The following is a 14,119-nucleotide window of genomic DNA, read 5'->3' as shown; positions in this document are numbered from 1 at the left end:
ACACAGATGAATCAACAGCTTGATGCCCCTTTTTGCGAGCAAGAAGTAAAGGACGCATTATTTCAAATGTTCCCTACAAAGGCCCCAGGCCCGGATGGCCTGCCGGCACACTTTTTTCAGAAAAATTGGGACCTTTGTCGTGAAGAGGTGATTGGAATAGTCTTGCTGATTCTTAATGGAGAAGACTCCCTGGAAGAGATTAACAAAACTTTCATTGTTATTATTCCTAAGGTATCAAAACCGACACTTTTGTCACAGTTTCGACCTATTAGCTTGTGCAACATGATATATAAAATTGTCTCGAAAGTGCTTGCTAACCGTCTGAAGCTTATCCTTCCGGAGATCATTTCTATGGAGCAATCTGCTTTTGTTCCAGGTAGGCTCATTACGGATAATGTGATCACTGCATATGAATGCTTACACTACATGAAAGTGAAGAGGGGGAAGAAGAATACATATTGTGCTCTAAAACTCGATATGGTGAAGGCATGTGACCGGGTGGAGTGGAATTATCTAGAACAAGTCATGCTCAAGTTGGGGTTCAGTGCTAATTGGGTGGATATAATCTTGCGGTGTGTCTCCTCGGTATCTTTTTTGGTGCTCTTTAATGGGGGTAAGCTGGAAGAATTCAAGCCTTCTCGGGGGCTTCATCAAGGGGATCCTATTTCACCTTACTTATTTCTTCTAGCGGCTGAAGGATTATCATGTTTGTTAAAGGGCCGCAGCAATAATGATGATGTTGTCGGGATCAAAGTTGCGCCTACTACTCCCTCAGTTAATCATTTGCTTTTTGCAGATGACAGTATTTTATTTTTCAGAATTAACAGTATGGGTGCCCAACAAATCAAGGAGTCCTTGGACCTTTACTGTCAGGCTTCAGGACAACGGATAAATATGGACAAGTCCTCGGTCTTCTTTGGCAAGGGCTGTTCGGAGACCACCCGTGGACAGATTAAAGATCTACTTGGAGTCCAAAATGAATCATTAGCAGAGAAGTATCTTGGGCTACCTTCGTCGGTGGGGCGCTCCAAAAATGGGGTGTTCAAATACTTGAAAGATAGAGTTTGGGCAAGAGTAAGAGGGTGGATGGAAAAAGCTTTGTCTTGTGGAGGGAAAGAAATCTTGATTAAATCTGTCGCTCAGGCTATCCCCACTTATTCTATGGCGTGTTTTAAGCTTCCCCGAGGTCTTTGCGATTACATTAATTCCTTGGTAAGGAAATTTTGGTGGGGCAGCAAGGACGACGAGCGCAAAACTGCATGGGTCTCTTGGGATACGATGACCAGGCCGAAACGGGATGGTGGACTAGGCTTCCGCGACATCGAGCTTTTCAATCTCGCACTGTTGGCACGTCAAGCTTGGCGAATGCTCATCAACCCAGAATCATTAAGTGCTTAGGTGCTTAAGGCAGTATACTATCCAGAAGGAACAATTTTGTCCGCTGCTCTGGGGCCGCGCCCTTCGGCGGTTTGGAGGTCTATATGTGAGGGTAGGGATGTTCTTAATCTGGGTATCATTTGGCGCATCGGAGATGGAAAGAATACAAAGTTTTTTGATAACTGGCTTCCCAGAGACCATAAACTCAAACCCATCTGTGCAAAGTCGGCTATGCCACCGGTGTTTGTGAGCGAATTAATTAATCAAGCAACCCGTGCATGGAACAGACACGCAATCAACACGCACCTAATCCAGCCTGTTGTGGATGTGGTCCTGAATATCCCATTGAGTACTATCTCACTTTCAGATTCCTGGGCTTGGCACTATGAGAACTCCGGGAATTTTTCGGTGCGGTCTGCTTATCGCTTGCTCGTAGATACGAAGAGGCAACGTGAAGATTGGCTTGAACAGCGATCAGGCCCGTCTGATATGGAGATTATCCGCCGGCAATGGTCTACACTTTGGAGAGTGAAGATACCTTCAAAAGTTAAAAAATTTGTGTGGCGACTAGCTCATGTGTTGCTGCCTACTGCTGATGTACGAGCTGCCCGGAATATGGCGAAGGATGTGGCATGTTTGCTGTGTAATGCAGCGGTGAATTCATGGCATCATTCACTAACTGAGAGCAACACAGCCAAGGCAGTTTGGGGCCTGATGGATGATGATGTGGTGAATCTTGTGCAAGCAGGAAACTATGGCGACCCCAAGCTCTGGTTGTTCAATCTAATGGAAGTAGGCTCCCAGGCGGAAGTGGTCAGAGTCCTTGTAACTCTTTGGTCCATCTGGTGGGTTCGGAGAAAGGCGATCCACGAGCAACACTTTCAGAGTCCACTTTCAACCTTCTCCTTTATTCAGAAATTTCTTACTGATCTTGATATGTTACCAGTGAAGAAGAGCAACCCCAACGGGCCACGCACGGTCCGGCGTGGATGGCAAACCCCGGCTATCGGCAGCGCCAAAATTTATGTTGATGGTGGAGTCAACCGAGGAGAAAACAAAGGTGCTATTAGTGCAGTCTGTCGGGACTCAAGCGGCACGTTCCTTGGAGCATCATCGTTGGTGTTTGAGGGGCTTACTCAGCCGGCAATCCTGGAAGCTATTGCCTGTAATGAGGCTCTCTCCCTGGCTCTAGACTTGAACCTGTCCAAGTTACAGATTGCCACGGACTGTTGGCAAGTAGTACGGAACATTGAAGAGGAGAATCCATGCAACTATGGAGTGATTGTCAAAGAGATCCTAGTGAAGAAGGAGCTATTCCAGGAAGTATCTATTAGTCATGAGTCTCGAGTTTGTAATTTAGAAGCACACAATCTTGTTAGGGCTTCGACTTCTCTTGAGAGTGGGCGCCATGTTTGGCTCACCTCCCCCACCAATAGCTTGTATTCCCATAAACTTTGCCTAAATAAAGCTATTTGGTGTTCTCAAAAAAAATCTCTAGAAGGTTTATTATTATTATTATTTCTCAAAAAAAAATCTCTAGAAGGTGGCGAACGGTTGGGGTAGGCACGAAAATTTCCATTCCAAGATTTTCCGCCAAGGAAAACGAAGACAATGCTCACACGTACGCGGGTCACCTCACTTGACGAAACAACAAAAATGCATTAACCGAGGTAGCCGAAACTTGTGAATGTGTCGTCTCAATCTTGCAAGAAATGGGAGGGAATTACACAAGTTAAGATGAGATTGAAGGTCTCTCTATCTATAACTACAATGCGCTCTGGCTACAAGAGAAGCATCGATCGGACAGAGCAGCAGCAGGAGGAGGAGGAGGAGGAGGCGTGGTGTGACTGAGCGAGCTGATCAGCACCAACACCGGAGCAGGCATGGCCATGGCCAGTGAATGCACGCCCGGACCCGGAGGAGCAACGCGCCGCCTCATTCTCATCATCACAGCACTCGTGGCATTGATGCTTGTGCGCCCCTCCTGCTGCACTGCCGCTTCCCAGCCGAGCTCGAGCCAGACGCGGCCGCCGGCGCTGATCCTGTTCGGGGACTCCATCGTGGACCCGGGCAACAACAACGGCCTCACCACGGCGGTGCGGTGCGACTTCGCGCCCTACGGCCAGGACTTCCCCGCCCACAACGCCACCGGCAGGTTCAGCAACGGCAAGATCGTCGGCGACATCCTCGGTACGGGTATATCGTAAGGTTCAAGCATGCATGGCATGGCATGGCATGGCAGGCATTGAAACTGATGGTTGGCATTTGATCCTGCCAGCCACCCGGATGGGCCTGAAGCAGTACGTGCCGGCGTACCTCGGCACGGAGCTCAGCGACTCGGACCTCCTCACCGGCGTCAGCTTCGCCTCCGGTGGCTGCGGCTTCGACCCCCTCACGGCCGACATCGTGGTGAGCGCCCAGCCCTGCCCAGGGAAGGAACATCGTTTATCTCCACTTCCAAGATGAAATAAACTCATTCCACCGTGGCATTTCATCAGTCGGTTCTGAGCATGGACGACCAGCTGGAGCTGTTCAAGGAGTACAAGGGTAAGATCAGCCGCATCGCCGGCGCGCAGCGAGCCGCCGACATCGTCTCGACGAGCGTCTACCTGGTGGTGACCGGCACCGACGACCTGGCCAACACCTACTTCACGACGCCGCTCCGGCGAGACTACGACCTCGAGTCCTACATCGAGTTCATCGTGCAGTGCGCCTCGGCCTTCATCCAGAAGCTGCACGGCCTGGGCGCGCGGCGGGTGAGCGTCGCCGGCGCCCCGCCCATTGGGTGCGTGCCGTCGCAGCGGACCAACGCCGGCGGCGAGGAGAGGGCGTGCGTGTCCCTGTACAACCAGGCGGCCGTGCTGTACAACGCGGCGCTGGAGAAGGAGATCCGGCGGCTCAACGGCACGGCGCTGCTCCCGGGGTCGGTGCTCAAGTACATCGACCTCTACACGCCGCTGCTGGACATGATCCAGCGCCCGGCCGCCTACGGCTTCCAGGTGTCCGACCGCGGCTGCTGCGGCACCGGGCTGTTCGAGGTGACGCTCACCTGCAACGCATACACGGCGCACGCCTGCAGGGACCCCACCAAGTTCCTCTTCTGGGACACCTACCACCTCACCGAGACGGGCTACAACCTCCTCATGGCGCAGATCATCAACCGCTACGGTCTGTGGTAGATTCGGCATCATCAAACTTTACAACCTCTATATCTGTGTATGTATGGACAAGTACGAATTTGCAGTGTCTCCAGAATCCTGATAAGCAGACACCAATTTTGAAACACTAGTATCATCCTTCCAAGATATTCAACCGCTACTATAGTATATACAAAACCAGGGAATAAACCAGACTTTGGTCCTTATGCGCAGTAGAGTATGACAGGCTAATGACTAACCTAAAACAGCCTAATCTGACCATGATTATCCAAGATGACAAAGACGTGCCACCGGGCAAAAAGAAGAAGAAAAAAAATCATACCCAGAGACATGACATAAATGATAAGCACTATATATACATTATGAGATGAGACATGAGAAGCGATATCAACCCATCCCACTTCTTTTGGGGCTTCATAGAAGCTTATTCTGCGCCACCGCTTCGCAAAGCTCTTCCTCGTATAGTAAAACTCTGGGAGAGGCTGCCGCTTTGGGTACAGGCCTTGGCAATCCTGGCGGCATCAGACGCCGCAGACGGCGCTTTTTTGAAGGCAACGAATCTGGGAAAAGAACGGCTGTGATCGGCTTCACGTCGAGCAGCTTGAAACGTGAAGGCCGAGGGCCGTGTTTTGGAGCCTTTGGGGTTCTCGGGGTGGCCACCCTCACATCCTTGCCATCTATTCTGCTGAAAATTCAGTGGTTTTCAAACAGGATTAGAGCTTCATTCAAGCAAATAAAATGATTTTGAGGGTAATCATGATAGGTATGAGTAACCTCATGAAAGGCCAGTGCTCAGTCCGGTGAGGGGTCTTGTTTTGGAGCAGTTCCTGCCTGCTGCGATCTGGAGTGGTGTAGTTGAAATGGTACTGCCGTGCCAGTTCCACCTAGTTCACATGACCAACATGAGTACCAGACTGAGGGGATACACTGGACCAATTAACAGTATAGAAATGACTAGGCACGCTACAGAAAGATTTGGAATCCTATGTAATTAACTAATTAAGCAATGGAAGAGCAGACTTTCTGCCATGTCAGATACCATCGTAGGTAGTTACTCCCTCCGTTCCCAAATATTTGTCTTTCTAGAGATTTCAACAAGTGACTACATACAGAGCAAAATGAGTGAATCTACACTCTAAAATAAGTCTACATACATTCATATGTTGTGTCCATTTGAAATACCTAGAAAGACAAATATTTGGGAACGGGGGGAGTACTATGCAGGTTACATGGATGCCATACACCGATGTACAAAAATAAGAGATGTAGCCTGTTAGGTATGCTCACAGGTCTCACCTACTGTTACCAAAACATCATTTGGTTCATGATTCTATTGAGAACTAAGTCTGACAAGGGATTGAAAGTGCAAAAGGAAAAACACTTAGTAACTGGACTAATAAAGCATGTACAAAACATGATACTTACTGCCTTTCGGATCCTTGATGAAACGTGGAAAACAGCCTTCAGCTGGTCATGGTGCAAGTAACAGACGATCTTGATCTTTTCAATAAAACAATGGCAGTCAGATGTGATACAAATACAATGGACATTGGAGTTAACAGTAAGTGGTTTCAGTTCTATACCAGCAGATCAAGAGGAAGTGACTCAAGCCTTGAATGGCCATCACATTCAGCTGCTTGAGGAGTCTTTGGAGTAGTTGGCAACAACTGTCCCTTGATGCCACTAAATGTCTCAAAACTGAGTCTTGCTGGAGACATAATTGATGTACTGCTTTCAAACACAACCTCGGCATGTGGTGATATCTCCAGCTCATCATCCTTCTCCACATTCAACAGAATCCGTTTCTTCCCTATATCCCTGCTTGTGCTCCTACTATAACGAATCTGAGCCAGGGCACCAGGCTTCAAGTACTTGTTCTTTGTATGTTTCACTCGTTTCTTTTGCTTCAGAGTCACTGATCCAGACCCCATGATATCTACTACTAGCAGGAAAATTTGGAACGGCAGATAATGCAAAACCTTGATTATCTTCCAGTTTCATCTCCCAGCTTCAATAAAAGGGAGCACAAATTAAGAAAGGAGTACAGCAACAACAAAGATGCTATAACAGGAGAACTAAACTCAATATGAAAATCAAAAGTCGGTTCAACTTTGCTATCTTGCCAGTTGGTACAAAAAATACTCTGATGTCAGGTAGAGCTAGGATGTAAGAAAGGAAACTGCAAAATAATAGCCTATGTTAGACAAACAACAAGCAGCGACCTCCGCATCTCCCTAGATTGGGTCAGAATCAGGACAATGAGATAGTTATATGGGAAAAATAAGGGGAAGGTAAGCACATTGCCACCAAATAAGTTCATACCAACTATTCAAATGTATTCATTTGTTATTTGGTAGCTAAGCAAGTATAACAGTTCTCTGTTCTCCATTGAAGAAGCTGATAATTAGTTTATGCAGCCTGAGATCAGGATAACTGAACAAAATTGCAATACGTAGTGATATAAATGTAACTTCATGTTCCAGGTTCTAGAGTGCATTAAACGGTAACAAAAATGACTTGGTGGCACGGTGGGTACATGTGCACACCACAAGCAGCCGACATGGGTCTACACCGATCAAACAATAGTTAGGAAATGAAAGCGAGATAAAAACAGTGGGTAAGCTAACAGAAGCTACACAATGCACAGCTGGCAGGTATAGCAAGGCTTGTCCTATGCTCTGTCAGTAAGGTTTGGCAGGTATACAAAGACTTGTCCTATGCTCTATCGGTAAGATTTGGCAGGTATAGAAAGAGTAACTTATACAAACGGAAGTACAGCCACACCCAGAATCCTCATTTCAAAAACCAAACTTTTGATGCTATTTTTCCTGCTGTAAAGGGTCTAAATTGTTGTGAACTTTTAGTTTCTTTCATGTGACGTCTCATGTTCTCATGTTTGGTTTAGGTGTTTACCATTTAGAGTGAGGATTTTCTGTTTCAGTCAGTAAGTGTGCACACCTCCCTGCCTGTTGGATTTGTCTTGGGATTTGGTTGACATGAACTGGCAGTTTGATCAGGCCCCTCGCAATAGGGTCCAGACCCAGTAATTGTACTCTTTTCCCAGTGCATAACCTGCCTGGTGATGTCATGCTAATTTGCACACGTTCCCCACGTCTCCGCAAACCTTGATATCAAATTTACTATTATGAGACAGAACTGGACACTATTGATCAACTATCTTAATCAATGGATGTAACAATTTTATTATGGGTTAATTCTATACATACCACTGCCAATTTGGCTTATTCAAAAACTATGACTGCAAAAAAAAACTTACAAAAACATTTCCATGGTCAACACTTGGGTACTTTGATAAATGCCATTATGGCAGTGGCATATATTGAATTAGCCCTTTTGCGGTGGCTTTGTCTGTAAGTTTAGTTTTTTGCAATGGTGTTTTTCAATTACAGAAAGTAGGCAGTGGCATATGTCGAATTAGCACTAGTACATGTTACAAGAAAACAAAGACTGGAAAAGATAGACGGCTTCCTTTATTTATCTAAAGGATGCTATGAATGGCACTAGTGACTGAATATATAAAGGGGAGGTTAGCACATGCGACGCGGCCACAGAAGGCTGCTATAATTATTGTGTTGTTAATGTGCTAATATTAGGTTGTCTAATTTTGTAGTAACAAATAGTGACATGGCCGCTGAAAGCCGACTAGCTGGAGAGGCCATTATTACAAGTCGTGATTAACCACATTAAAACAGATATGAATCGATGACATTCAGAGAGATACGGGCCATGATTGACTACATTAACAGCCCCTTAGCAACAACCTGAGAGAGCAATTGCCCAAAGGAACCGTAGTAGTAGTGGGTATCAATTCATTGTACTCCCTCCGTCCGGAAATACTTGTCATCAAAATGAATAAAAGAGGATGTATCTAGATGTATTTTAATTCTGGATACATCCCTTTTTGTCCATTTTGATGACAAGTATTTTCGGACGGAAGGAGTACTAGCATAGCATATATGGGTAATCAGTCACAAGTGAGTAGTGTCTATGGGTAATTGCAGAGGAGGGGTTAAGAAGGGCTCGCGCTCTGCAATGTCCCCTTTCCAACATCTATGGGTAATCAGTCACACGAGAGTACTCCTATTGAAGATCTCCATTGAACAGTAGTGCCCATGTATAAGTGATAATTTGCACACGTGTTGTGTTCCCCACTTCGCCGCCCAAACCTTGACATCAAATTCACTATTTTGAGACAGAACTGGACACTGTTGATCAACTATCTTAATCAATGGATGTAACAATCTTATTATGGGTTAATTCTATACATACCACTGCCAATTTCGCGTATTCAAAAAATATGACTGCAAAAAAAAACTTACAAAAGCATTTCCATGGTCAACACTTGGGTACTTTGATAAATGCCATAACGGCAGTGGCATGTATCGAATTAGCCCTTTTTGCAGTGGCTTTGTCAGTAAGTTTTCTTTCCTTTTTTTTGCAATGGTATTTTTCAATTACAGAAAGTAGGTAGTGGCATATGTCGAATTAGCACTAGTATATGTTGCGAGAAAACAAAGACTGCTTCCTTTGTTTATGTAAAGGATGCTATGAACGGCACTAGTATAAAACTGAACATATAAAGGGGAGGTTAGCACATGCGACATGGCCATAGAAGGCTGCTATAACTATTGTGTTGTTAATGTGCTAATATTAGGTTGTCTAATTTTGTAGTAACAAATAGTGACATGGCCGCTGAAAGCCGACTAGCTGGAGAGGCCATTATTACGAGTCGTGATTAACCACATTAAAACAGATATGAATCATGATTAACGACATTCAGAGGGATATGGGTCATGATTGACTACATTAACAGCCCCCTTAGCAACAACCTGAGAGAGCAATTGCCCAAAGGAACCGTAGTAGTAGTGGGTATCAATTCATTGTACTAGCATAGCATATATGGGTAATCAGTCACAAGAGAGTAGTGTCTATGGGTAATCGCAGAGGAGGGGTTAAGAAGGGCTCGCGCCCTGCAATGTCCCCTTTCCAACATCTATGGGTAATCAGTCACACGAGAGTACTCCTATCGAAGAAGATCTCCATTGAACAGTAGTGCCCCTGTATAAGTGATAATACAAACTACAGTAGTAAGGATGGACGCAAGCACACATGTATGGGCAGCCAGATTCATCCCTTGGTACGGTAAACCTAGAAGCCCCGGTGCTATCCCGATTGGATTCGATTCGATTCGTGTAGGAAGACAGGACGAGGTCGCCGAGAAAATTCGACCTCCGAATCAGCAGTACAGAAGCAAGAAGACGCATGGAAAGGAAGAAGTAAAAAAGAATTGGTCTTTACCAGATACGCCCGCCCGCCGCCGCGGCTCAGGAGCCAGCTCCCATAGGTTTGCTGGATGGATTCAACTCTCTTTCTGCAATAGACGCAAGCAACCCAATCCCAACCGCCGAACCGCCGGGCACCGAGAACCAGCACAATCTCTCTCTCTCCTCTCCGCAATCTCTCTCTCTCTCTCTCTCTCCTGAATCCTGGTGGATGGATGTGTGGAATGGATGGGCGAGAGGAGAGGAGAGAGAGAAAGGAAAGGGGAAAAAGCATTTGTACGAGCGGAGAAAACGAGAGGGAGGGAAAACCGAAAAATTTCGTCGGCGTTTGGCGCCAATGCGCCTCGGAGGGGCCCCATCCCTGCCAGAGGGTTTGTTAAACATTTTCTCTCTACAGGAAACTGATTCCGTGAGCGGGCCCCACCTGCTCGTGTCTACTGAGTGGAGTAGAAATTCAGGCGGACCACCCAGCCGTACGTGCGGTGCCGATAGCCGTCAGCTGATGGCAGAAATCACATATTTGACCTGAGGCAGAAATCAATTCACAAACTAACCTGCTTTTAAAAAAAATTCACTCTGCTGACCCTTCGGTGTGACGCCCGACAGCTGGGCGCCGCACCTTACTGTGCAGCGCCCATCACTTAGGCGCCACACTTCCTGCCAGCGTGGCAGCCCTGGTCCAGCTGCGGCCCCACACGCACTTGTGCAGCGCCTAAGTCTTAGGCGCCACACATGTAATGTGCAGCGCCTAGCTCGTGGGCGCTGCACAGTCTGTGTTCCACTTGGGCTGGCCCCACCCTCTCTCCCCTCCCACCCCCACCCCACACACCCCCACCCCACCCAAACCTAAGGCTTGCGGCCCTCCTCTCTTCCCCTCTCCCCCCCTCTCAAATCCTTCTCAAATCTTGCAAATCCGGAGTATTTGACCGTGGATTTCGAAGCCAACCCCTCCCTTCAGGTAATCTCCTCCCATCCCCTCGTTTTCATCCATAGGAATTGTCACATTTGCTCAAATCTTGCTAGTTTGGGGGAGACCCTAGTTTTGACTTGGATTTGCAAATTTGTGTTGAATGATGTTATGTTTTTTTGCTAACTTGGGTTGGTTAAGCTTCCATAGTATGCTAGGGTTAGGGTTATGTGTGTTTGATGTTGGTGTTAGGGTTATGCTATGGTTATGGTTGTTTTATATGTTAGGGCATATGTGTGCAAATATTTTTCTTAAGTATTTACTTGATATATGTGTGTTTTTCATGGATGGGGAGAACATGTGTTTATGTTCATCATGTGGATAGAGAGGCCTTTTTGAAAGGCAATGTTGAGACGGATCCGAATGAGCTTGACATGGTGTTTGAGAGTAGTCCTAGCTATGCGGAGCTTTTGGAACAAGTGAGGAAAGATTTGAATTGGATGGACCCAAGTGACGTTGTTGAGTTCGAGGGAAGGCATAATGTTGGTTTTGGAATGCACATCCGTTGGAAGACAATGCGTGTGAACTCCGAGCAACGTTGGGTTGCATACAAGGAGACGGTTGCCGAATCTCTAGACAAGGCTCTTGAGTTATTTGTCTCCAAGAAGGTTGAGTCTACTTTGAATTTAGACTTGAACCGGAACCCCTCCCCGTTGGTTGCTAGCACTCCCCCACCCATGAACCAAGATCAAATGAGTGAACCTCAATTCACGCAACAAGATTGGCCAACATTGAGCCCGACTCCAAACAACCAAAATGAAGGTTTTGAAGAGGAGAATGATGAGTACGAGGAGGATGACAACGAAGTTGACCTCCATGACAACAATGTGGGTGATCTCGACCAATATCATGTGCAAGAGACAATGGACCAATCCATCCCTTTTTCCCGTGCATATGCATCGGACTCGGATGACGATGGTCCCGATGAAGAAGTTGATGAGGAGGGGTTCACGCCGAAGGAGGCCCAAGCATTCAAGAAGGTATTTGGGCGGGATCACCAGACACCATTGTTCAAGGATCTTAGTCTCGCGGATGAAGCCGTTGTGGATGGTGGCAAATGCATATCTCTTGGAGCTAGGCCAAGTTCTCACCGTGATTTGGAAGACGGCAAGAACGGGATATATCCCGGTTGTGAGTTTCAATCCTTCTTGGAATTAAAGATGTGGCTCGACAACTACTCGGTTACACATTATCGTCCACATAAAGTGGCCAACTCGGATGTTAATGTGCGTTACACGGTCAAATGTGAAGTGCCAACATGTCCATGGATTGTGCGTGCAAGGCCATGGAAAGGAGGTCCCACTTGGCGCATAGTGAGTTGTCTACCAACTCACATGTGCCGGCACAAGAATGCGGATGGCAAGCTTGTGCACCAACAACACAGACAACTCACGTCCGAGTTCATTGCTTACAGGCTGTCCAACCAAATATCCACACTTCCAATAATGAGCATCAAGAGTGTCATTGACCTTGTGAAAGCCATCTTTCATTACAAGGTGAAGTACGACAAGGCATGGAAGGCGAAGCAAGCCGCATTCAAGATGTTGTATGGCAATTGGGAGGAAGCATACAACCGACTCCCTAGGTTGTTGTTAGCTATGGCCGCCACAAACCCAGGCATGGTTCACGTGGTTGAGCCTCATGGGCACCAAACTTTGATTCATAACGGGAGGACCGTCCGAGTATTTGGCCGTGCATTTTGGGCCTTTGAGCAATGCGTGAGGGCTTTTGAGCATTGTCGGCCCGTCATCGCCATTGATGGCACGTTCTTAACCGGACAATACAAGGGCACTTTATTGGTTGCAATAGGAAGTGATGCCAATAACCGGGTGTTGCCTTTGGCTTTCGCTTTGGTTGAGGTGGAGAACAATGATAACTGGGAGTGGTTCTTGCGTCAACTGAGAACAAGGGTATTACCGGCTGAAAGGGAAAATTGTGTCATATCGGATAGCCATGCTGGAATTCTAAATGCGATGGTGATTGACATTCCCGGACATAGAAAGTTGCATCATCGATGGTGCATGAGGCACTTTTGTGCAAACTTCTATAGGGCATGTGGTATCAAGGAGTTGGCCGATGATCTTCAGGATTGTTGTCTCGCTTTCACCAACAAGCGGTTTGCCACATTGTTCAATGCATTGCTCAGACACAAGAAACTTGACCCCGACGGTCAGGAGTTTCTCAATAAGAACATTGCCGAAAGGAATATGTGGGCACGTGCTTTCGATGAAGATGGCCGGAGGTACGGTCAAATGACAAGCAATATGGCAGAATGCTTCAATAAGGTGCTCAAGGGTGTACGTGCATTACCCGTGACGGCAATAGTTCAATACACATTTGACAAGATGAATGAATACTTTTTGAAGCACTCAATGGAGACTGATAAGCAGATTGCTGGTGAGAACAAGGATAAGCACAAGTACAATTTCCCACCAAAGGTTGAAGAATGGTTGGAATTTCAATCACGAAAGGCAGACTTCGAAGAAGCTGTTCTATATGACGACAACGAGTGGAAGTATGAGGTGAAAGAGCTCGGAGGAACCACAAATGATGGCCGCCAACACGGAGGCCGGGCTTTCAAGGTCTCCCTAACACGGTGTGATTGCAGCTGCATGAGGCCGTCTTTGCTTCATCTCCCATGCTCGCACTTGTTAAATGCATCCCGGGTTAGGAATGTGGACGTCAATCACCCTCTAACCGTGAGGGAGTCCGAGTTCTCAATCATGACGGTAAAGAAGACATGGACTCCACGGTTCCAGCCATACTTGGACCAATCACAATGGCCGGAGTATCATGGAGTTCAACTATGGCCGGACCCGGAATTGAAGGTCGTTAGCCGGGGAAGACGTAAGACTAAGCGTCTTAGAGGTGACATGGACGGATGGGGCCGTGGTGGCCGTGGAGAATATGGCACCGGCCAATTCCAAGAGCCTCGTGAGGAATCCCGTTGTGGGGCTGCAGTAATGGGGGACACAACACAAGAACTTGTCCCAAACCAAGAAAGAGATCAAAGAAAAATGGTTCAAGCACAAGCCAAGCAAATGATAGCCAGCCAAGTGAACCAAGGGGTAGCCAACCAAGTCAAACAAGTGGTGGAGTGCCAAACCACTCAAATCAAACAAGTCAACGAGGAACTAGGCGACAAAGAGGGAGTCAACTTGGTCTTAGAAGAGGTCATGGTGGTGGTAGAGGCCGTGGTGAAGGTCTTGGCCGTGGTGAAGGTCTTGGCCGTGGTGATGGTTCTGGCCGTGGTGGTGGTAGAGGCCGTGGTGATGGTCTTGGCCGTGGTGATGGTCTTGGCCGTGGTGGTGGTA

At 47.0% G+C, this 14,119-nt stretch overlaps 2 protein-coding genes across 3 annotated transcripts; one reads left to right on the top strand and one right to left on the bottom strand.

The window, feature by feature from the left end:
* The first annotated feature begins 3,077 nt into the window (after positions 1–3,077).
* Positions 3,078–4,665, top strand: LOC119331809 (GDSL esterase/lipase EXL3-like). The gene is made up of 3 exons (XM_037604983.1): positions 3,078–3,567; positions 3,656–3,786; positions 3,876–4,665. Exons 1-3 carry the CDS (start codon positions 3,261–3,263, stop codon positions 4,554–4,556), a joined length of 1,119 nt encoding a protein of 372 aa, XP_037460880.1. The 5' UTR covers positions 3,078–3,260; the 3' UTR covers positions 4,557–4,665.
* Positions 4,666–4,668: 3 nt separating this feature from the next.
* Positions 4,669–10,107, bottom strand: LOC119331819 (F-box protein At4g35930-like). Of its 2 annotated transcripts, none has more exons than XM_037605001.1 (5): positions 9,855–10,107; positions 6,119–6,543; positions 5,961–6,035; positions 5,310–5,419; positions 4,669–5,217 (listed from the first exon to the last, which is right to left on the bottom strand). In XM_037605001.1, exons 2-5 carry the CDS (start codon positions 6,464–6,466, stop codon positions 4,950–4,952), a joined length of 801 nt encoding a protein of 266 aa, XP_037460898.1. In that variant the 5' UTR covers positions 6,467–6,543; positions 9,855–10,107; the 3' UTR covers positions 4,669–4,949. The 2 variants fall into 2 exon arrangements, with proteins under 2 accessions (XP_037460898.1, XP_037460890.1); XM_037604993.1 differs by having other exon boundaries at positions 4,669–5,220; positions 9,855–10,106.
* Between the last annotated feature and the right edge of the window lie 4,012 nt (positions 10,108–14,119).

Source organism: Triticum dicoccoides, chromosome 1B (assembly GCF_002162155.2).
Source record: "Triticum dicoccoides isolate Atlit2015 ecotype Zavitan chromosome 1B, WEW_v2.0, whole genome shotgun sequence".
Lineage (NCBI taxonomy): Eukaryota > Viridiplantae > Streptophyta > Magnoliopsida > Poales > Poaceae > Triticum > Triticum dicoccoides.
Note: the sequence above shows the minus strand (reverse complement) of the source record. Positions and strands in the feature narration are given on the sequence as shown.

Coding starts and splice junctions, on each gene's coding strand:
- LOC119331819 (XM_037604993.1), bottom strand. CDS start 6,466: ATGGGGTCTGGATCAGTGACTCTGAAGCAAAAGAAACGAGTGAAACAT. Junction 6,036..6,118: donor CACTTCCTCTTGATCTGCTG/GTATAGAACTGA, acceptor TTTATTGAAAAG/ATCAAGATCGTCTGTTACTT. Junction 5,420..5,960: donor CATCAAGGATCCGAAAGGCA/GTAAGTATCATG, acceptor CATGTGAACTAG/GTGGAACTGGCACGGCAGTA.
- LOC119331809 (XM_037604983.1), top strand. CDS start 3,261: ATGGCCATGGCCAGTGAATGCACGCCCGGACCCGGAGGAGCAACGCGC. Junction 3,568..3,655: donor GATCGTCGGCGACATCCTCG/GTACGGGTATAT, acceptor TGATCCTGCCAG/CCACCCGGATGGGCCTGAAG. Junction 3,787..3,875: donor CCCTCACGGCCGACATCGTG/GTGAGCGCCCAG, acceptor GCATTTCATCAG/TCGGTTCTGAGCATGGACGA.